This window comes from Protopterus annectens, chromosome 16.part0 (assembly GCF_019279795.1).
Source record: "Protopterus annectens isolate FY-2018-M chromosome 16.part0, PAN1.0, whole genome shotgun sequence".
Classification (NCBI taxonomy): Eukaryota; Metazoa; Chordata; order Ceratodontiformes; family Protopteridae; genus Protopterus; species Protopterus annectens.
In genome coordinates this window covers 393,036,612-393,060,275 of record NC_056750.1, presented here as the reverse complement: position 1 = coordinate 393,060,275, position 23,664 = coordinate 393,036,612, and the positions used below count along the sequence as shown (strand labels likewise).

Below are 23,664 nucleotides of genomic sequence, written 5' to 3'. Positions count from 1 at the left end.
CAGATAAACCTAGGTAGGTTATGGACAGATAAATATCAATCAAGCTGGATTCTGAGAGCACATTGTCAGCTTGCATTGAAATGCCCCAAAAGTATCCAGCAGTTCTTAGCATAGCCTGGCCCTATGGTGCAGAGAGATACAGCAGTGACTGAACCCAGAAGACCTGCACTTGACTAGTAGCACAGGTACTACAGGGACCAGCATCTGATGCTGGCTCACCCATCCAGGAATGATGGAGACTGACGCTTTGCAATTACATGAAGGGCCTGGTGAACTCCATGCTGCAAACAGTGTACTGCTCAGTTTGGAGTTTGCACATGCATGGAAACATACATGCATCTCCAAAGGTACACATAGCAGCTCTTGTATCTTCACTCATTTTCAACAGTACGAATCAACATAGGTACAGTACACCCTCAGATAATACATACCTTCAGGTTTTGTCCTTCTCTTCCCTTGGGGATAAAAAGTTTAAGTGTTTCAACCATTTTATCCATTCCTTTGCATGTATTTCCATATCTTGTCAATAGCTTAACTTCCAAGCAAGAAAAGGGAATTTTTTTTTTCTTCACCAAATCAGTAATACATCTTGAGACTTCTAGCTAATTTTTCTAGCCTTCTCTCTTCAAAACTCCCTGCAGGCAGTTTATAACTAGCAACCTTCACCGACCATTGTATGAACACACATATGCATACTTTAACCTTTCTACAGCGATAACAAGATCTTATGTAATGACAGATTCGGACTAACTAAAACCGCATCTAAATAAATACAGAATGCACATCCTTACTGCACATTAATTTCACAATAGTCTGGTGTGTGCCACAGACACTTACTGCTATACTCACTAATAGTATTATCACAGACACTTACTGCTATACTCACTAATAGTATTAATCTACAGCTTACTAAATGTCATTCGTTGACTATAACTACATCATGGCTAACGTACTTTATACTTCGTTTTATACATCACAATCTGTGAGATGGTTGAAAAGTAATTTTGGATCACCCACCTACATGGCTAGCAGATGAAAATAAATAAGAGTATAAAACACAAAGTAATATACACAAAAAATATACTTTAAATTTGACTGTTAACAAAATAAATGAACTGGTCCATTACAAACTTTTTTCAGCCATGACCTAATTAAAATGGCATAATGTCCAGATTCACAACAGCTAATGGATGCAGCATAGATAACCTTTGTGGTAAGCATCTATGCAGTGCCCTTATTACATGCATGTATTTATTGCATGAATCAGCTAGCTCTGAAAATCTACATCTCCTTCAAAGACACCATACTTAAAGAATTCTGATGTGACTAAAGGAATACTAAATAAAACACACTTGCTTTCATTTTCATTGCAAGGCATGCTGGTAATTAACCAATTTTTCCATGAAGAGTCAAAACCTTTCCCTTTCTGCACTCAGCATCTCAGGCTGTACAGACATCCAACAATGCATTTCAGTATTAACAAGATAAATTTCATATATAGTTTCATAGTTTAGTACTAGGCTATCTGCCCTGGGGCATTTGCAAGCCTAGCCCTAGAGATGTGGCTTTCGCCACCCCATGTAGTGGTACTAAGGTGTATAGAATAAATTTAGAATACTGTGCCTTTGTCTAGTAATGACACATTGAAGACCCCCTTACTTATTAAAATTAGTTTACTGTGCCTCTGTTAAGTAGCGACACAGGGGTGACCCCCGGGGTAAACCTACGATCTCCCATCCACTCGTCAAGATTTCTCTTGAAGAGAGTCAGTGAGGGGCTCTGCCTAACATGGACTGGGATTTTGTTTCAGAGTATGGGAAGCCTCTGAGTTATGAATCTGTCCCTCCAGCATGTTCTATTCATGTTTGTACTGAGGTTTAAATCTTTGGCTCTCGTAGTTCTTATGGATTTTGATTTTTTGAGGTGGAGCATGTCCATCAATTCCTGGTTGGACATGGCCTTGTACGTCAGGCACAGATCACCTCTGAGCAGGCGGTATGCTACTGAATAGAGCTGGAGTTTCTTTAGCCTGGCAGCATATGACATATGTTGGAGACCCTTGATCCTCTTGGTGAGGTACTTCTGGGGTCTCTCCAGCTGTTGTAAGTGCCGGGTGAGGTACATACCAAATGGGGCATTGTACTCAATCATGGGCCTGATAAGGGAGGAGTACAGGGGCACGATGACCTCCTTTGATCTGGATGTGAACCCCTTCATGATAAGGTGGGCAAGGTAGAAAGTCTTTCTAACCACTTTGGCAATGTGGGTGTCAAATGAGAGGTCACTATCAACTTGGGTCCCCAGGTCTCCGATTACTTTTTCGGTACTCAGTGGGTTACTGTCTATGTGATAATTTGTGGGTACTTTGTTTTTCCCAAAGGGGATGACTATACATTTCTTGGCATTCAGTTTAAGGCCATGATTCCGGCACCAGTTGTCCGTTTCGGTGAGGCCTTTCTGTAGGATGAATGTGTCAGCTGGCGTATAGACTATGGCTCCTAGTTTGCAGTCATCTGCGAACTTTGTCATGCATACCCCTCCCATGTTTGCTTTCACATCTGAGAAGTAAATGACGAACAAGAGGGGTCCCAGGACAGAGCCCTGTGGGACACCACTTGTGACTGGCTTTGAGTCTGACATGGCTCCCGCAAACTTGACTTTATGGGTTCTGTTCTTTAGCCAGTTTGCAACCCATCTTGTGACATATGGATTTACATTTAAGCTGTTTAGCTTATCTATGATTCCCGAGTGGGGTATTGTGTCGAAGGCTTTAGCCAAGTCCAGGTAGGGTGTATGGACTGCCTTGCCCTCATCAATGGCTCTAGTGACTGTTTCGAAAAAGTCAACCAGGTTCAAAAGGCAGGATCTGCCCTTTACAAAGCCGAACTGGGTGGGATCAAGTGTCTGTAGGTCCCCAATGTCGTTGTTTATGAGTTCCATAATAATTCTTTCCATAGCTTTGCAAACCAGGGTCTGTAGTGGAGCCTCCCTTGTGGAGTGGGACCACTGTTGCTGTACGCCAGTGTTCAGGTAAAATCCTGTAGTAAGGCTAAGGTTAAATAACATTTTTATATGCGAGTTTAGCTCCTCTTGGAGTTCACGTATCATGCAGCCGGGGATACCATCAGGTCCCATAGATGCTGTGTTTTCTGCTTTGCTGAGGGCGGTTCTCACCTGGACATCAGAGATGACAGGAAGGTTACATTCAGCTGGGATGAGTATTTCTTCTTTTGGAGGTGAGGGAGGGGAGAAATTTGCACTGAATCTGTCTGCCAGAATGTTGGCAATATCTGTGGGTTTGGTAAATTTTTTGTCGTTGTGTACTAACTCTGAGCATATCAGAGTGTTTCCACCCAGGTTTCTAACATAACTGAAGAATGCCTTGTGGTTATCTTTAGTGTCCTTGGCGATTTTTCTCTCAAAGTTGGCCTCGGATATTTTTAGGAGAGAACGTAGCTTTCTACTAGTGCTGATCAGAGATGCCTTCCCTTTATGGGATTTTGCTCTGTCTTGCAGTAGCTTCCTTCTTTTGTTATACAATTTGTTTATGGCTGGGGTCCACCAGACAGGACGCTTTCCTTTGGTGGAGAGGGTCTTGGTTTTATTTGGGATTGCACGATCCATGCATTCTTGTAGATGTCCGTAGAAAGCATGTGTAGGATTCAACATTGTGGGATGTGGTTTCCATTGGCCCTGTGGGCTTAAATGATACCATCTCAGTCTTGAGAAGTGTAAAGTCGGCTGTTGAGAAGTTTCTCACTGTAGTCTTATGTGCTGGGGGTGGAGGTGGTAAATGTATATCCAGGGTGATTAGTTTGTGGTCAGATCTCACCAGTGAGGGCAATACTTCCGGTGTGGAGCATTTTGTCCCCATGTTTGTGATGATCAGGTCTAGTATATTATCCCCCCTTGTGGGAGAGGTGACTAGCTGTTCCATTGCATTTGAGTTTATGAATTCCAGGAACCTTTGGGCTAGGGTGTTAGGGCTAGAATAGTGCACCCAGTCTATGTAAGGGTAGTTGAAGTCTCCCAATATGATGGTATTTGGTGAGACATTCATATCTTCCAATGTCTCCAGGAAGGCTGAGTTGGGTTCTTGAGATTGGGAGGGTGGTCTGTAACATGCAACCAGTTGTACAGCAGTTTTGCCTACAGTTAGCTGCACCTGGATGGTCTCCGATGCTTCATGAGTTGCCACTAACCTGGAGGTGTGGGTATCCTTGATGAATATGGACACTCCCCCTCCCTTTGTGGTTCGGACCGGGTTTTGGGGCCGAAAAGCATGATACGAGGTAAAGCCTGGTAGCGCTGGGGTGCTCTCAGGAGCCTTGAACCAGGTCTTGGTTACAGCGCAGACATTGATGTTCTCCATACTGAGGAGTGCTTCGAGAGCTTGCATCTTGAGATTTAGACTTCTGGCGTTGAGCAGCATTACCCTTAATTTTTTTCCATTTTTGTTTTCTAAGGAGGTGGGTTCATCTTTTGAGCCTTGCCTAAAAAAGGCACTATGGGGTTGGCAAGAGCCTTAGCCAATATCCAGAAGCCCAGTGGTGACAGGTGCAAGCCGTCCCTTGCAAAGCAGCGTGGCTTGTCCAGCATGTCATCCCAAGCAGAAAGACATTGGATCCCCCTAGAATGACACCAGTAATTGAGCCAATTATTAAAGCTGATCATCTTGTCTTTGTATTGTGGCATCATTTTTGGTGAGGGCAGGAAGCTGCTCAGGGTCAGGGTCATACCAGCCTGGGCTACAATCAGAGAGCTCCTCTCTGTCTCTTTTCATGTAGTCCAAGGCGGTACGTCTCAGGTCATTCACGCCGGTATGGACAATGACGGAATCATATTTGTACGTGCTTTTGAGTGACCTGAGTGCGTGTGTTATATGGCGGATCCTAGCCCCCCCGATAGGCAGCTTACCGTTACCCTCTCCTTGCTCAGCCTGGTAAGTGGGACGTCAGTGTGTCTGACTATAGAGTCACCTATCACTAGTGTATCAGGCATAGTGTTTGGCCTTAAGGGCTGTGATTTATTGACACACCGATTTATTGAATTATGTGTTGCGTGTGTTATGTTTTGAGGTGGTGGATTTTTGGGTGTCTGCTTTGGGAGCCTCTGTTGTTTTAGTAAGTTTTTTAATAGAGCCTCCGAGTATGTTTTTGTGTTATTATGTGCTTGATTTGCAGTTGGGGTAGGTCTATGTGTGACTGGGTTTGTTGTGTGTGTGGTTACCTTCTCCTCCTGTCTGGTCTTGCCAGTCCCGAGTTGAGAGAGTTCAGCTTCCAGTTTGGCTATATAGTTGCATCTCTCATATGTATCTGTGTTTGTTGGGAGGAGGAGAGGGTTGTCTGTGTACATGAGACAATTATAGCATTGTCTCAACATTCCCAGATTAACCAGCTGAGCAGGAGAAGATGCTAGCAATCTACCACTCGACATGCTAGAATATTATAAGAGAGTGCTGTGCCTTTAAGGGAAGTGGTTGGGGTGGTAGGTGGATGTAGTGCTACTTGAGTTTGAGAGTGCTTGCTTGGAAGAGAAGCTTTGAGAACAAGTGCTATGCTTATAATATAACGAGTAGACTGTTTTTTCTAAGAGTAGAGCTTTCCAAGGGAAAATTTGAAGAGCAGACTTGGCGGAGCCAGAAAAAGTTTAATCCTGTTTAACCAGCACTGCGCTATGCGCACAATCGTGCAAAGCCGCGCTAATGCGGATTTTAAACAGGGAACTTCAAAAGAGCTAGAAATGGTCCAAAACAACAAATTACTACAGCTCTTGTGCTGAGGTCACTCCTTCAGGGACAGATAGGCTGCTCAAGGCTCCCCACTCCCACTGGTGAGCAAAGAAACTTCCTTCTTATCCAAGTAAGGTAATGGGCAACACAGGAACTATACCACAGCCCAGAATACAGCAAAGCCTGTAAACTGGTCTAAACTAGTCGAGGAGAGGCGGGAAAACAAGGATTATTTTTTTGTTTTTTTTTTAGATAGAAAACACCCAGAAATACAGAAGGCAGCAATAAATCAGTTACACAGGCTAGCACACTTTAGTGGGCAGCCTCAATAGTTAAATTAAACAAACAACAGATTTTCGATTAATTTTCGACCAGGTAAAATTTTAAGTGCAGATACTGCAATGCAATCCCGTTTTTCTACATAATGTATTAGGGTGTCTAGGTTGGTAATTCTAACTCAAGCACATAGAACAGATGTAAAACAAAATCCACATATAAAACTTCAATGGGAGGATTTCAGAGCCAGTCTTCTACAGGTTTAGAAGACCACGATATATACTTGTAACATGAAGAAAGCAACAAAAGAATGAAAACAGCTAAGACAGTAATGAAAAAACAAACCCAAGGAAGAGTGATAACTAAGTTACTAATTTACACAGCAGTACAGGCTAGACTCCAACGATCTTGCGATGAATACTCCGCACTTCAGCCTCGAGACTGTAATGCTTCTTAAAACAGACCAGTAGTTTCTTATCATAATTATTGCTTGCCTGCTATATAAATCAGTAAAACCATATACAACTTCACACGTTTCTGAAAATTGTAATGTAGACTCTATTTCTCACCTTTTCTGTTCATCCCCATTTGGAGACACTTGAGCAGCCGACAATATTGGCATCTGTTACGTTGCTTACGTGACATGACGCAGTTCTTGTCTCGACTGCATCTGTAGACCCGTTTGTTACAAATGCTACGTTTAAAGAAGCCTTTACATCCCTCACATGAGATGATGCCATAATGCAGACCTGTGGCTCTGTCTCCGCAGATAAGGCAGCTTCGCTGATCAGCCCTCTCATCTGAAAGCAACAATTACATTCCTTGTAAATAAATTGAAGTGAGGTAAAGTTGCAAAATATTTGCAAAGCACATCTAAGAAGTTGATACAATAGAGTTTAAATAGTAACTTGCAGGCTCAACTCCTAGACCAACTACGCAATCAAATGTAAGTCATAAGACAGTGTCATTAGTTTATTATAAAGCGGTTCATAGGTGATTACTAGGCTACTGACCCCAGGGGGCGTTTTTAAGCCTAGTCATGCTTCCCAAAGTGAGAATCAGACCCTGTACCTTGGTGTCCATTATGTAAACACATTAATCATAATGTCAACCCACAACCACTTACTTGCTCAGTTAAAGTAGATTTTGACCATAAAGTTGCATGCCTTCAACTTCCAGGCACATTAAATGATTAATTTTTCCCAAGAAGGCAACCATTTTATAACGGCACAAGGATGGTATGGGACATGCTACAGACTGGTGTGTGACCACATTTTACAAATTAAAAGCCTTACTTACAACCAAACATTAGAAAAAAAGGTCCAGCTCTTCTACAACCATGGGCCATTTTTACATAACTGGGAAATGGTCAGAAGATAAAAAAAAAATAAGAGTTATACCAACTGGGTTATTACAGAATTGCTTCCAGATACATAAAGTTCAAATAATGATGAAAAGAACTTCCTAAATAGTATACGTTCAACTTCAGGAATAAAAAAGTATTAAGTTATAGAGCATCCCTGTTTTAATGCTGGGTCATTTTCTACCACAACTACAAAAAAAAAGAAGTAAACCAATGACAGTGCCTCTAACTGCTGGTGTTTGTTGTTGTTTTTCCCCACCAACAAAGAAAACAATAACATTACTGATCTTAAAAAAATACTTTTGCTTATAAGACAGTCATGTAATAATTGCTGCAGTTTTAAAAGTAGGACTAATGTTCACCATATTGAACACTGCTACAGTAGCCTTAGCTACATGGGTTACATCCTGCCACGGCTATAACAGCCGGCCAGCTTCTAAAGCTTCAGGGCACCTTTCATGTTCTCAAACTGTCAGACAGCTTGAGTGGAGCTGACTAAAAGACAAGTTTGGGTGCTATGCAGCTAAACAGTATGCTCCTATGAGGCTTTAAAGGATCTACATTTGACTTGCGCTGGGCAGACAAGTTCCCTTTGGGGGAAAAACTTCCATTTTCTTGTTTTGCTGATGTTTTATTACTTTCCTCTTCATGAAAGTTACTTTAAAGCTAGAAGCACATTGTTTTAATGGACTGTTTTGAGACTGTACGTACTTTTATATGGAGCACTTGTTTCTTCTGTCGTGAAGGACTGAAAACAAATTTTTTCGTGGAGAATTTTTTTTTCTTTTGTGGGGTTGGCTGAGTGTTTGAAACTGCTTTTTACTTTGTTTTTTCCCCCAGTCAAAATAACTACCTTTTGTGGACTGGTAGCATTTACTAGCAATTGCTGCTGGTCTTCCATGGGAAAGAGGCAATATTTTTGGCTACAACATGGAAAGTACAGTTTTGTACCTACCATAAATGTAGATGTTCGAGTGTTCACCCTGCTGCAGTCATCACACTTGGGTTATCCTGCCGTCAGGCGGTCCCGCAGTCGGCCGGAATTCCAAAGTCTTGGTCCGGCGTCGGTTGCTGTCGCTTCTTCCCCGACGTCAGTGCGGAGCCTGAGGAAATAGACACTTGTTCAGAGGAGGCATAATCTTCCTCTTATCTAGGCCTTTTGTCGGGAGGGGGTTGGGAACCCCTGATTAAAGAGATCAAATCTTCAGCCATTTTGAGCATCTGTTTCTTAGGCATGGGGCCTTGAACAGGGGACTGAAGTGCAGTCTTTTTAGGTTTAATAGGAGACTTAGTCTAAGGAAACGTTTCTATGGTGAGCGTCGGTCTGAAGACGCCTTCAGAAACCGAAGGTGTTTCTACAGGACCAACATCTTTTTAGGCAGTGTCGTCGGTAGGGGCTAAACAAAATGGCTGCGTCGGCCTGGTACTTTCCGCCATACGTTCTGAAGTGGTCTCGGGTTCCAGATCTGTGGTAGTCAGGGGCTGCATCGGAGCCTCACTGAAGACCGGTGAACCGGAGACCGGACCAGCCGAGGCCTCGGAGTCTGGCTTGGGTCTAGGCTGCCTGTCCTTATCCTTGCGTTTTTTGTGCATGCCGGTAGTCGGTTGCTCCGACAGCATAGTGTAGTTAAATTTTCTACCGAAGTAGTGTCGTGTGAAATCAAAGTGTCTTTTTATAGTACGCTTATTAAACCTAGCACAAAAATGACAACTAGTGACGTTGTGGTCTGGGCCTAGGCAAGGTACGCAGTAAGAATGAAAATCCTTATGAGGTATTTGCTTCCTACAAGAAATACAACTGTTAACTTTTTCTGAAATCGGTCTGAGGCAAGAAAAATTTCCCCAACGAGGTACTTGGCTTTATTGAAGACTTCGGATCTGAAATTAGACTTCGAAAATCTCAGGAGTCGGCCGACCGGCAATTGCGAACTGCTTCTGCTTTGGGCACCACGCGGCAAGAAAGACTGAAGAAAATGGCGACGGATGCATTATATATACCCCTGGAGCACTGACGTCAGGGAAGAAGTGACAGCAACCGACGCCGGACCAAGACTTTGGAACTCCGGCTGACTGCGGGACCGCCCGACGGCAGGATAACCCAAGTGTGATGACTGCAGCAGGGTAACATGATGAACATCAGAGTACTGGTTCCACTGCCAGTCCTCCTTCCAGCCATACAAAGAAAAAGTTAAGCAAACTGCCTTTGCCACCACAGCAGGCTAGAAATTTGCCTCATCCACTAATGAGCGAGTTTGCTGTGGCCATTTGTCACACCTCAGACCACTCTTTTTTTTTTTTTTTTTTTTTTTTTTTAACACCCAATCCCTTTGGTGTAGTACCTCCAGCCACTATCGAGCTGGGGTTAGCCACATCATCTGTGGCTGTTGGGAATCCCCTCAGTGTGCATGGGATAAATACTCGTCAGTCCCAAAAGACGGAACAGAGAAGGTTTCCCTGTTGTGTCACAATGCTGTACCCATGCCTGTGGAAGCAGCTGCTGCCATTAGTAAGATGGTTTACCCCATTTTTCCCATTGAAAAGAAAAAAAAAAAAAACAAGCATGAATCTACTCCTCAAAATTCTTTGGATAGGAGTAGCTTACTGTGTCTTTCTCAGGTTTTAATTCAGGCTACTGATCTTTCCTGTAAAGCAGCTTCTGGTAAAGGAAATAAGAGATTCCTACTTTCCTGAAAAAAATCATGATTCTGAATCTGAACAGGAAGATGCAGGTATGGATACAGGTTTTTTTTTCCCCCTCAGATTTCTGATTCAGACTCACAGGAGAGCTAAATTTCTGGATTTTCTCTATGTTGGTTTCGCTTTCTCTTAGACTACTGCTAAAATGTGCCACTGTTTTCAGTGGCAGAACAATTTTTCTCAGTCCCTCCAAAAATACTATGAGCTGTTGAAGGATTTTCCACAACCTACACTCATTCCCCTCCTGTGCTGTCTGCTTTAGAGGTGTGTTTGTGTGTGTGTGTGTTACTGCCTGCAATTTTCCAGTCAGCCAGCGAGTTGTCCCTAAAAAGGCAGACAGGACGTATAAAACTCACTCTTTTACACTTTTATACACTATCTCCAAAACCTGACCTAGCAGCTATAGCTTTAGCTGATCCAACTGCTGCTAAGCACTTAATTCCAGTCCTACACTTTCTGAAAAGGAAGGGAAAGTGGTACACTTGTGCAACTTTGACTTCAGAATTTTTAATTGTCAGGCTCATATGTTAAAGTTTGTTCTGACAAATTGTTTAAGTATGCGGAATGTTTTATCTGTAATTTTTTTTTTCTGCGAGTAAAAATCTGCTTTAAATAACTTAATTTCTTCTATTGTGCAGGTAGTCATTGTTTGAAGAGTGTGCATGACTGTTCACACTTCTTCCAGGGTTATGGCCACTGGTACTGTTTTGAGGAGGTTTGCATGGCTGCATTCTCAGAACCTCCCAGATTATGTTAAAAATCAGACTTTAAATTCTCCCTTAGACAGAGGATTATTGTTTGGCTCCTCTGCTGCAGAGGTGATCATAAAGTGTGATGAAAGGGGAAAACTGATCCAGAGAATCTCTAAGATTTTTCAGCCCTCCTTTTCCAAATTGTACAAGGGAGTTTCTAACTCTTCGTCCAGTTTTGGTAAAAAAAGAATTAACAATCTCAACAAAATTCAGGTTAACAGACGTTTAAGAAGAAGAGGCAAGGGCATTCCAAAACTAACTCTCGAACCTCCCAAGAACCAAGTACAGTCCAACAAATCTGAATGACTGTTCAAGTGACCTTGTGACCTCCTGCCACCTTTGTCCCTTTTTTCTTCTAGAGAGTCTGAATCTCCATTTTTCTTTTTGGCAACAGATTGTTTCACACAAACGGAATCTAAAAATCATTCGACAGGGTTACAGAATGCAAAGAAAGGAAATTCCTTCTCTCAAGGGAATCATTCCTCATCCACCAGATCAGACTTGTTTCCTCCTTCATTGCATGCAGTTCAAAGGAGTGATAGACCCAGTTCTCTCTTCCCAAGTGGGGAAGGCTTTTTATTCAAGGATGTTTCCAGTGCCAAAGAAAGAAAATGCTTGGAGACCAGTTCTGGATCCTTCTTTTCAAAACCTGTTTGTGACAGTGCTCAAATTCAAAATGATGCCACTTCACAAACTGTGATCTTTTCTTCCTGTATCAAATTTCCTGGTAACATTAGACAAAAGATGCTCGTCATCGCATGCCTATTCGTCCAGACTTCAGATGTTTAAGGTTGTGTGTATCGGGATCAGATTATTAGTTCTCTGCCTTTGTCAACTATCCACAGTAGCAGGAGTGTTCATACCATGTCTAGCTCCAGTTACAGCTCACTGCATCCTACATTTTTCCATATTAGATGACTTACTTATCCTTGTAGAGTCCTCCTCCAAGTATCAGAAATCTCTCTTCTCTTCTCTTAGGTGAGATCTCTTAAGACAAACTGGGAATTTAAAAGAACATACAAAGTCTTTCTTGACACTCTCACACAGGATTGTGTTCCCTGGATATCAACTAGACACCTCACTTCAAAGAGCTTTTCTTTCACAGGAAAATATAGATCTTTATTTAGATCTATTTTAAGGTTTTCCACTTAGACTGCAGTCATGGTGAGGGAACACCTCAGGATTTTAGGTTTCATGGCATCCATAATTCTCCTGATACCCCTGAAAAGACTCCATGTGAGAAAGATACAATGATCTCTAAAGTTTCTTTGTTCCCAGCAACAACATCCTTTGTCTTTTCAAATCCTAGTACTGGGGGGGTTGTGTAGAAAGAAAACATTTGGTGGAGAAAGCAAATTTCCCTACAGTTCTCCCCTTCTCCCTCCCTGCTCTAAAGCAGTCAACACAGATGCCTTGACTTTACTTGGGGAGTAGTTTCAGGAGGGATAGAAGTTAAAGGTGTGTGGGACACCAAGGAAAGATGCAAACAGGAAAAATATAAAACAGATGCATTGCCTTGATCAAGGCACTCAACTCTATGAATCCTCTTTGGCATCCTGAACCTCTTCAAGTTGTAATGGCAACACAGACATGTTGTACATGAATAAGCAAGAGGGATTCAGGTTGTATCCCCTTTCTAGACTAGCAATGCTAGCTTGAGATATAACTTCACAGCACAACCTCACTCTACAGTCATTCTATATTCTGTCAAAGCAAAACTATCTGGTAGACAAGCTAACCAACATCCTCTCTGTTTTTTGCTTTATCCATAGAAATGCTACCGATTAGCATCAAGTCTAATAATAACCATGGAATAACGAGGAGTCCAAGTTGATGCTCTTTGCAAATGAAATAATGTTGGCCATATTTTATCCAGTCAAAGAAATCTTTCAGGAGGTATCTTCATTGACCTTGCCAAAGCCTTTGATCTTATTGACCACCTTCTGCACCTTCAGTCCCTCCAAGAAATCTGGGTTAGCCCCAACACTATCACCTGATTCCAACATTTCTTAACAAATCGGTATTTCAGAGTCAAAACAGGTTCATCCTTATCACCTCTCACACCCCTTCCCAGAGGAGTGCCCCAGGGATCCATACTCTCCTACTGTTGTTCAGTCTTTATTAATGAACTACCCTCTGTACTCTCTAACCTCCCCATTACTCTTTATGTAGACAACATGGTTATCCTTCAACAAGTCCACCACATTCGACTACTGAAACCCAACTTCAGTCTGTCCTCCACTCCCTTAAATCTTGGCTAAGCAACCATATGCTGTTCCTAAACCCTTCCAAAACAAAAAGCATAACATTTGGAACCTCCTAAAAAACCCAACAGCACAGATCTTAATGGTTTACCAACAATCACATCCTTTAGATACTTAGGTTTAAAGCTAAAATAGTCAAGTAACTTTCAAAGCCACAATGAAAACACCTGGAAAGTACAAATTCTCTTTTACTCTGGTCCTGGAAAATATCTCCCCCTTCTCTCCAGACCAGTTAGAGCTACAATATGCAAAGGAGACCTCCTTGGTCAACTTGAATATAGGCTTCCATCATAGCTATAGCCTGTATAAAACAACTCGTCCACTCTACAAGCCACTGAAAAAATCTGCTGATTCATTTGCAATGCCACCCCCCCCAGGAACACAATTCCACTACCTTCTCCAAAGGCAAATGGCTGCCAGTCTTCTACAGTGTTGAGCTGCCCCTAGGACCTCTTCTTTTCAAACTGCTTCAACCAGGTACCTTCCTACCTCTTTTAGCCAAATTTCATAATACAACTACTCCTACAACCTATGCAAACTTCCCCAATTAACTAAATTAATAAACTATTGTGGCTCACTGTCTGTACTAGAGTTTTATTTTACCAAAAGACAATGATAAAATTCCTGAGACTAAAAAGGCCAGATCAATAAGTGGAACTCGACTCACTCAATACTGACATATTTTTACTTGGATAAAAGCTACATTGGGAATTTTATTCCCCTAACAAAATTGCACAAATACATAGAAACAATAAACCTGATTGTTGGAGATTTAAACAGCTAGTTAGAGCCGATTGGACTCATCCAATATTTTACTGCATCAAACTGAAAGAATATTGAGCTGGGTTATGTTTACAAGCCATGTGGACTGACAAAATCTATCTAGATAAAACTACATATTCATGAAACATGTTTCTCAACTTCATTTTGAAACAGCATGAATTCTACTTATTATGGAGTCTGTTAGCCATAGCAAGAAAAGCCATCGCAATAAATTGAAAGAGAAACAATGTTTCATAATATAACATTTTCTTTTCGTGTCCATAAAAAAGATAATAAATAGGAAAATTGCTATTATGAAAAATAGAGCATCTTTTTAAGATCTATGGATCAGCAATCTAAGGACAAAAGTAATAGGCAACTACAAAGCATTACCTGTCATTAAGAGGAGGTCTTAAGCTGAAGAATCTCCCTCTTTAACTCACCGAATACTCCTTTTTAAATTTTAGCTTCATTAGTAACATGAAGTGAGTCCGTTACAGATATGTTTTGTAAATATTATATATAGTTAACTACCTATTTTGATTTCGTGACTTAAAAAAAATTCTTCGTATTATTTATGTAAGACTTGTGTATTAAATGAAAACAATAAAAATGTAAAAACAAAATAAAAAGAAAGAATAAAGAATGAAAGAAAGGAAAGAAAGAAATGGAAGCGTTCACACATACGGCAGCAGCTTTGTGTTTTACTGTCACCAGTGTCCAGTCCCTCACATGCGAATGACTACTGACCATAAGCAGATGTTATTTCCATGAGCTCATTTTGAAGCATTCAGAAGAATAATGCAGAAAGCAAAGAACATTTTTATTGGTGTAAAATGCTCTCTGTAAGCTGGTAAAGATCAAGGCATCAAACTTTAGCCATCTTGACTCTAGAGTGGGTCTAACACCAGTCTTGTAGCAGTCTTCACTTGCTAGCTGCAGGCATAGTCGACATCTTTGCAGTCAGTGGTGACCACTAGCAACAGATGACTTTTTTTTTTACAGTCGAAAGTGATCACTAATAGAGTCTTGTGTGACATGTCTGTCACTTGCATAATTCACTATGCTGCAACTATCCGTCTCATTCTGGTACTGTGATGCTACAGGTTTGTAACTGATCCAGTCATGCTCTAGGCTTACCCCTCAGCACCTGGGACAGTGATACATTTCAACACTTACCTTTAAACAGGACTTCCAAACTCTCATCATCCATTCTTCTTCCTACATAATGTTATTTCCCTTCTAATAACTATTCAGGTAGGACTACAACTGTTCCCACATGATGTCATAAATTAAGAATGCCAAATAACTGCAGTAACAAGTGCACAAAAAATGCATTACAAAAGTATTACATTATTTCAGGAAGTTGTAAACTGATATGGCTGTCTAATTCTTGACAGATGCTACCCTCCTGCCAACTAATCCCCCACCCCCACTCCCACCCCCACACACATTTAATACACTGCTATCATGCTTCAGTCTTTGGAAACCTACTGATTCCTAACACCATGTTAATTTTGCATAACTTGTTTCTTTCTCTAATACTTATGCCCTCAGGTGTTATGATGCTGACAAAAACACCATGATCTGTCTATGTTATCAAGTATACACAGGGCATTGATGGATACTTTTTTTTTTTTTTAAGTGGTTTGTATTTTGTTCAGCTCAGATGTACAATATGCCTCCCCCTTCAGCTGTTATCACACTTATTCTTGCAGAAAGAATGGCTAAAGTGATTTAAAAGAACACAAATTCATTTTACTCAAGTGTTTAACACAGGAAAATTATATAGGTTTTTCAGGTACTGGCAGATTAAATCTGGGGAAAAGCATGAGGGGGGGGGGGGGATTCAGCTGTCCAACAAAGAAAGTAACTGCTTCTGAAGCATCATATAGGTTCCATCCTACTTGTTCCCTAACCACAGTTTTATATACAGTAATTTAAAAATAATTAACATTTTGTAAGAAATCTTAAAATAAGTAAACTGATGAGCCTCAAAACTAATCCCAGGTGTGTATGCATTCCGTGAAGAAGTGCTGTCTAAAAGAATATGTTCTCTACCTTTTGCCCAATGAGTGCCAGAAGAGGTACCAGATGCCCCCAACAGGTTAAAAAAGGAGTCATAAATTAATGTTAATTTTTTAAATATGCAAGGATGACAGATACTGCAAAAAGGGATACTTTTTTTAACTTTTGGAGGGGGTGAGTTAACCAGTAGGAGTTGGATGTATAACTGCTACAAATTTTCTGGCCATGCTCCTCCTGTGATCCATTACAAAACAGAAAAATTAAATCAATGTACCCTTTAATACAAAATTAATGTGCAATATAGAGTGCAAGTGTAGCATAACTTGAGGAGGCGACAGTCACTTTGCTTAATATTTGCTGGCAATATCACAAGATACATTATTCAGACTGCATGGTTTACTAACCTTTTCATTCTGGACTTGCAGAGCAATATATTAAACTATTATTCTTTCCTGTTAGCTTTATTTTATATAAAAAAATATCTAAGTATCAATATGTTAAATATGTAACTTAGTCTTCAAACTTGAGAGCTTCCACTGGAACAAAATGGGACAATGACATGAGCATCTTCATTAAAAAAAAATCTGCTTCTTTGGGACATAGTCTGTAATGTAATTGACTTTAGATGATGGCATTCCTGTTTATATTGCACTTTTTTATGACATAACATGACACTGCACAGGTACACATGCCATGCACTACAAGGCAGACAATACTAAAGGATCCTCTCAGTCAACTGGTATTCTCATTGAAGAAAGTACTCTAGCTGTGGTGATGGCTTGAGATCCTACAACCTAGAGAAGCACATTCCTTTCCTCCCTCACACATTCTCCACAGCTCCTTTTACATTCTAAATGAATCTTTCTCCAGATTTACACCTTTCTCAGTTACCCTTCTGAATTACTCCTTATCTCCTCATATCAATGAAGTCTCTCAGAGCATGATACACTCAATGGAATCATATTACCATCCACCATTTCAGTGGGTTAACTTCCAAGTTTCAACAAATGAAGCGTCATTTTGCCCACTCCAATATTCAGCCTGCACTCTGTTGCCTAGATACATTCCCTGGTGCTGTTAACTTTCCTGTAGTTGTGTATTTTTTTTTTTGTCCCTGGCATATCTGCAGCTGACCATCAGCTCCTGGGTACTGAGCTTATACATTCCTGACTCATATCCTAGAGCTACCGAATGTGGTTGAAACTGCCTCAGCTCCTGGCATGCTGGAGAGAGAAAATGCAAACACAGAGCACACCTAGCAGCTAGCAGGGTCACACATGCTGTTCTGCACATCTGGGATTTTTCTTAGATTCCACCTCTCTCTGTGTGGTGATATAGTGTTAGGCTGGGCAAGCAATGCTATGTACCCAGTGTAGCTGTGCCTGCCCTAGGTTCTACAGCACTGCTGCCTTTGTCATTCTTGCACACCTAGCCCAGCAATCATCTGACAGCAGCAACACTGCCTCCCACGGGTGGGCATGTCTACCCTCCTTGCCACAGTCACCGAGGTTGCTAATCAAGCACAGGCTGTCTGGTTCACAGCCATGGTTGTATCCTTTTTTTGCTAATAGAGTAGATTAATAATTTTCTTTTTACTTCCCTGAAGCACTAGTTCGCAAATCCACTACAAAATTGATCTCATTATAGCCAGGTGACACCTGCAGGTGTTTCTGCAGCTGCATCCTACTGATGCCTCTAGGCATCAAATATTACTTGTTCATATTTGCATTAATAATTCCAAAACCATGCTACATAGAAATTATTAAAAATGATCATCTTAAAGCTTACACAATGGAAAACACAAATGTAGTCATGGCTGACCACAGTGTAGTGCAGGTAAAGGTAAATTAAATGTTATTCACATATTAATTGACATTGTCATAAATGTCATGGTTTTTAAATATCTTTGCAATCAAGTAGCTCAGACAGAACTGCTCAGCCTCATATGAAAGCTCTCAGATGGGCAAATTCCTGATTAGCAACCTGGGTCACTGACAGAATGGCAAGGAGGGTGGACATGCCCACCTGACAGTATCTGTGTAACTTGACGGTTTGCCGAGTTGTTTACAAAATATTATAAACTTTATAGTTAACTATGTTTACTGTAACTTATCAAATCCAATTCAAGACCTAGAACATAAAAATACTACCACTATAAAAAATAGTTTGTGTTGAAGAGTTTGCCATTTATACTTCTGTAGTACCCCCTCTGGTTTCAGAGATATGAACATCTGTTTGAAATGTGAGGACATAATTTGTTTCTATCAAAAAGCTTCGTCTCCACCCATTGGAAGTTACATTGCACACATCCAGAGCTCCACTGGAGGGAATGCATTAAGCTACCATACTTTATACTACTACTACAAACATACAAATCACTTTTTTGTTTTCCAATCTTTCTTCACCATTTTGTGCACTGAAAAGAAAACACATTGCTTTAGGTCAAAACAAAAAGGCAACACTGCCTTCCAGACCATTTTCAGTCACCTTATACGACCCAAAAAGACTGGATTTTTTTTCTGGGCTACCATGGGTATGGGCTGACATCAGACTATGCTTGTTTATTTTACTTTATGCTTTTGAATTAATAATGCTCTTTCTGAGAGTTCAAATATGCTCTCGTTTTTGTAATCAATGTTGCCTGCCTGGCTCTACAGTCACATTTGACAAAGGAGACAATTGTTGGATCTTTGCTATGTCAGTATCATTCAGCCTGCTTCAAGTTACTGTGGCAATTCCTGGCTTAATTCGCATTAGATCACAGGGTCTTCAATCCTACATGACTTTACTCCACTCTCTCTTAATGGAATCTGGCGGTTCTCCTTTTGTACCAATAGAAAATGTATTTGACTTTGCTCAACTTTGAAGAGAGCAGAACAAGTAAGGCAAAACTCCTTCACTGTTTGATAGGTAGTGGTCACTTAAAGTTTGTTTGGGTGTGTAAACTTGTGTACACCATCACTGGATGAATGCATTCCCTTCACTTAGTTTGCTTGTGATACCAAATGTTTTTTTATGGCTTGACAGACAGATGTTGCAGTATCATCTCTGTGGATGCTTTTCCCACAGCTTTTTTGATTACTCCATCAAGCTGGTGGTACAGACTGCTGTGAGGAGATTTTCTCTTTTGACAGCTATGAATGCTCTGACATTTGATGCGACAATGTCATTGTGAATAGTCAGCAACTCTGGCAAATTTATCAGAATCTACTATTCATCTGGATATTTACACTCAAGCTGAACTGTTTCCTGACCACTTTCAACTACTTAGATTTATTCCATCATGCATCTATTTTAGTACAAAACTGTTTAATGGTGCTGATTTACTAGAATAAATATTAGTTTATCACTTAATCACACAGCTTGCTGCAGTTTTAACAGATGTTACATATTTAAGCACTAGTTTGAGCTGTGACTTTAAATCTACAGTTAATACTATTTTTTATTACCTTATCACTTACATTTACTCAGTTTTGACATTTATTCTGGTGTACTGTTCAGATTTTATTCCGATTACTTGCTTAACTACACTGTATTTAGGCTCAAGTATGCTAATAAATGTGATGACGATGATGATAGGCCCTACTGTACCCCAACTGACTACCACTGGCCTCTGGCAACCTTTTAAACATGCAACTACCCTAAGCGAAACAGGGTTAGCAAAGAAATAATAAAACATCAGCTTCTAAGCAGAAAAATGCTATTACCGCATGTTACTCATTACAAATACATTTTATGATTACTTCATTACTCATAACCCTGGAACAAAAGGTATCAAATTTTAAACTAAGTTAAGTCTCTTCTTACTGTAATAATTTTTAACTTTTATCCAACCCCATTCCTGTCAGCTGGTGCATTATGAGGCACGAGTCAAGATAGTGAAGGAGAAAAAGAATTGGAAGTATATGTCAATTAAGGCTTTCCTTTTCAGACCTTATGATGCACTAGGCCTAGTACATTAATGAGTCCAAAGATTTCCAAATTATTTCCTTCAGAGGTGGTATTATGGTTTAATTCACAATTAAGATTCTATATCATTACATCGAAAATACTAAACACCGAATCCCTATTCATCAAACTTAATAAATTGAAATCTACATTCAGTTAACGATCACTTCTGCAAATTTTTTCCCAGGGAAACAGTTCTGTACCTACCATAAATGTAGATGTTCGAGTGTAAACACTGCTGCAGTAATCACACTTGGGTTATCCAGCTGTCAGGCGGTTCCGCAGTTGGCCAGAGTTCCAAAGTCTTGGTCCGGCGTCGGTTGCTGTCTCCTCCTCCCTGACGTCAGTGCGACAAGGGTATAAAAGATGCAGCCGACGCCATTTTCTTCAGTTTTTCTTGCCCCAGATGTCAGTTGCCCCCAAATAGGTAGGCAATTCAAATTGCTAGTAAAAAATACAAAAGCAAAGCAAAGAACCATTTTTAGTTACCAGAAAATACTCCCCATAGGTAATAAAGGGTAGATGCCCTAGGTAAGTACCAGAAAGTAAGAGGGGAAGAGGGAGGGTAACCTGGACTGCAGCTGTATTAGCACTCGAACATCTACATTTATGGTAGGTACAAAAAGTACAGTTTTGTACCTACCATAAATGTAGATGTTAGAGTGTTCACCCTGCTGCAGTCATCACACTTGGGTTATCCTGCTGTCAGGCGGTCCCGCAGTCAGCCTGAATTCCAAAGTCTTGGTCTGGCGTCGGCTGCTGTCGCTTCTTCCCGGACGTCAGTGCGCCAGGGGTATATAAGAGGCATCCGACGCCATTTTCTTCAGTTTTGCTTGCCCCAGATGTCAGGTGCCCCCAATAGGTAGGCAAAATATATATATATATAGCTAGATAAAAATAAAACAATACCTTTAGGCACAAGCAAATACACCACAGAGGTTGTACAGGATAGAGTGGTATAGATAAGTTCAGCTAGTTCAGAGGGGATGGAGGGAGGGTAACCTGGACTGCAGCAGGGTGAACACTCGAACATCTACATTTATGTTAGGTACACAACTGTACTATGTTCATCGTGTTACCCTGCTGCAGTCATCACACTTGGGTTGAATCCCAAAGCTAAGGATGGGAGGTGGAGTTAAACAGGGTTAGAAGAAGCTAGTAGGCCCTGCAAAACTGCAATAGCAAAACTAGCTCTAGTCTTAGAATATAGAGGTAAGTGATAGTGTTTGGTGAAGGTGTACACTGAACTCCCAAGTTCAGCTTCCAGAATATCCTTGGTTGGCACTCCCCTGAGAAAGGCTGCTGATGTAGCTGTAGCCCTGGTGGAGTGGGACCTAATGTTAGCAGGTACCGGTTTCCCATGATGCGTGTAGCAGAAATGTATGCAATGCCCTATCCATTTAGAAATGGTCTGTTTTGAGATAGCTTTTCCTTGTGATCCTGTAGCATAGGCTACAAAGAGCTGGTCAGTTTTTCTGAAAGCCTTAGTTTTATCCAAGTAGTAATGTAATTGCCTGTGAATGTCCAAAGAGTGCAGGAGTCTTTCTCCTTTGTTCTGGGGATTTGGGAAAAAAGGAGGGCAAATGAATGGTTTGGTTTAGGGCCACACTGGATACCACCTTTGGCATAAAGGAAGGGTTAGTTCGTAGAGAGACTCTGTCTTGATGAAAAATGAGGAAAGGCTCCACTGCCATTAGTGCCTGTAGCTCTGAAACTCTTCTAGCTGAGGTTATTGCTAGTAGCAGGGCAGTTTTCCATGAAAGAAATTTTAAATCAGCTGAAAAAGCTGGTTCAAAGGGCGGCAGTGTAAGCTTTTCCAGAACAAAGTTGAGATCCCAAGTAGGTGTTGGTGCTCTCCTTGGCGGTCTTATGTTCTCAGCCCCTCTGAGGTACTGTCTTAGGAGTGGATGTGAGAATAAAGGAGAATCCGTGTTGTAATGAGCTGAAATTGCTGAGGCGTGGATCTTAATAGATGAAAAGGAAAGTCCTTTGTGCAACATCTCAGTTAAATATTGTAGAATCTGAGGAATGTTTGGATCAAGGGGATTTTGGCCTTTAGTCTAGTTCCAGGCGAAAAATCTTTTCCATTTGTCTGAATAGATTTTCCTGGTGCTGGGCCTCCTGGCCTCCAGAATGACATCCATAACAGCTTTGGATAGAGGTGTTGGCTGGTTGTTTAGGTAATTTGCCATGCAGCCAGGTTTAAAGTCTTGAGCTGACTGTGTAGAATCCGATTGTCTCGCTGGGTGAGAAGGTGAGGAATTTGTGGTAAAATCCATGGTGGGCCGTGGGCCATGTTCCGTAGAATTGGATACCAATGCTGGCGTGGCCAGTCTGGTGCAATGAGTATCATTTGTGGCCTCTCTAATCTGACTTTCAGCAGTACCTTTGCTAGAAGAGGCAGTGGAGGAAAGGCATACACTGTTAATGTTTTCCAACTGAATGAGAGGGCGTCCACTTTCCAAGCTTGTGGATGGAATGTCCTTGTGCAAAATTTTTGAAGTTGGTAGTTTTGGGAGATTGCAAACAGATCTATGTCTGGGCATCCCCATTTTTGAGCTATCATTGCAAATACTTGTGGATCTAGTTTCCACTCATGTGGATCCAAGATGTTTCTGCTTAGGTCGTCTGCCAATGTGTTTTTCTTTCCTGGCAGGAATTGTGCTTGTAATTGAACCTGGTAAGACAGTGCAGTGTTCCACAAGGTCATTGCTTGCCTGCATAGAGGGTAGGAATGTGTGCCCCCTTGCTTATGTACCACATTACTGTGGTATTGTCCGTCTTTATTATTAGTTGTCCTGGGTGTAAGAGGTCCTTGAAAGCTGTTGGGGCATTCTGTACTGCTAGCATTTCTTTTTGGTTGATATGCAGATGCCTCTGATCTGTAGTCCATTTGCCCTGAATGCACTGTCCTGCCATGTGTGCTCCCCAGGCATAGTCCGCTGCATCTGTTGTCATAGTTTGCCTGGCTGTGGGTAAGGTGAAAGGCTGACCCTTGTTGAGGTGACATGCCTGTGCCCACCATAGAAACTCCTGTTGAAGGCAGGGAATGAGTGGTATCATTGTTTCCAAGCTGTGGCTGTGCTGCGTCCATACGCTTTTTAGGTACCATTGTAATTTCCTCATATGCAGTTTTGCAAATGGTATTAGTAGTATGCAAGATGCCATGAATCCCAAGGCCTGCAGAATTTTTCTTGCAGGGAGTTGGGTCTTTGTTGCCATTATTTTGAAATATTGAGTCAGCTGTTATTGCTTGTCTGGCATGAGATAAGCCATCTGGGCCATTGTATTCAAGCTGGCACCCAGGAATATTATGTTTTGTGAGGGCACTAGTTTTGATTTCTTTTCGTTGACTGTGTACCCTAGGCAACTTAGAAGGTGTTTGACAAATTCCAAATAAGTGGTGCAGTAGTGCTCTGAATAAAAACCAAATAAAATAAAAGAGCACAAACGTTGCGAGTCCACAGTACTATTAAATGAATAAAAATAATAAAGCAATGTTAAGCGCTTTCATCAACTAGTATGACTTCTTCAGAAGAAGAAGTTGAACCTGCAATGAAGTGGAGGTATCTTCTGCAATTTTGTCTGATAGGGACATGCAGGTATGCCTCCTTGAGGTCCAACGTTACTAGCCAAGCATTCTTGCCCAGCATGGGAAGAAGCTGCTGTAGTGTCAGCATCTTGAATTTTGGTACTTGCAGATAGGTGTTCAGAATTGAAAGATCCAGAATGGGTCTCCATGCTTTGTCCTTTCTTGGGACTAGAAAGAGTCTTGAGTAAAATCCTTGTCCTTGCTCCTGTGTAGGTACCTGTTGAATGGCTCTCGTGTCCATGAGAGCTGTA

At 41.2% G+C, this 23,664-nt stretch overlaps 1 protein-coding gene across 1 annotated transcript in view; it reads right to left on the bottom strand.

The window, feature by feature from the left end:
* Positions 1-23,664, bottom strand: part of NR6A1 (nuclear receptor subfamily 6 group A member 1) — a 1,113,214-nt gene that overhangs the window by 865,019 nt on the left and 224,531 nt on the right. Inside the window, exon 2 of the mRNA XM_044058823.1 lies at positions 6,577-6,807. Coding sequence (XP_043914758.1) covers positions 6,577-6,807 — 231 coding nt within the window. The remainder of the gene's footprint in view (positions 1-6,576; positions 6,808-23,664) is intronic.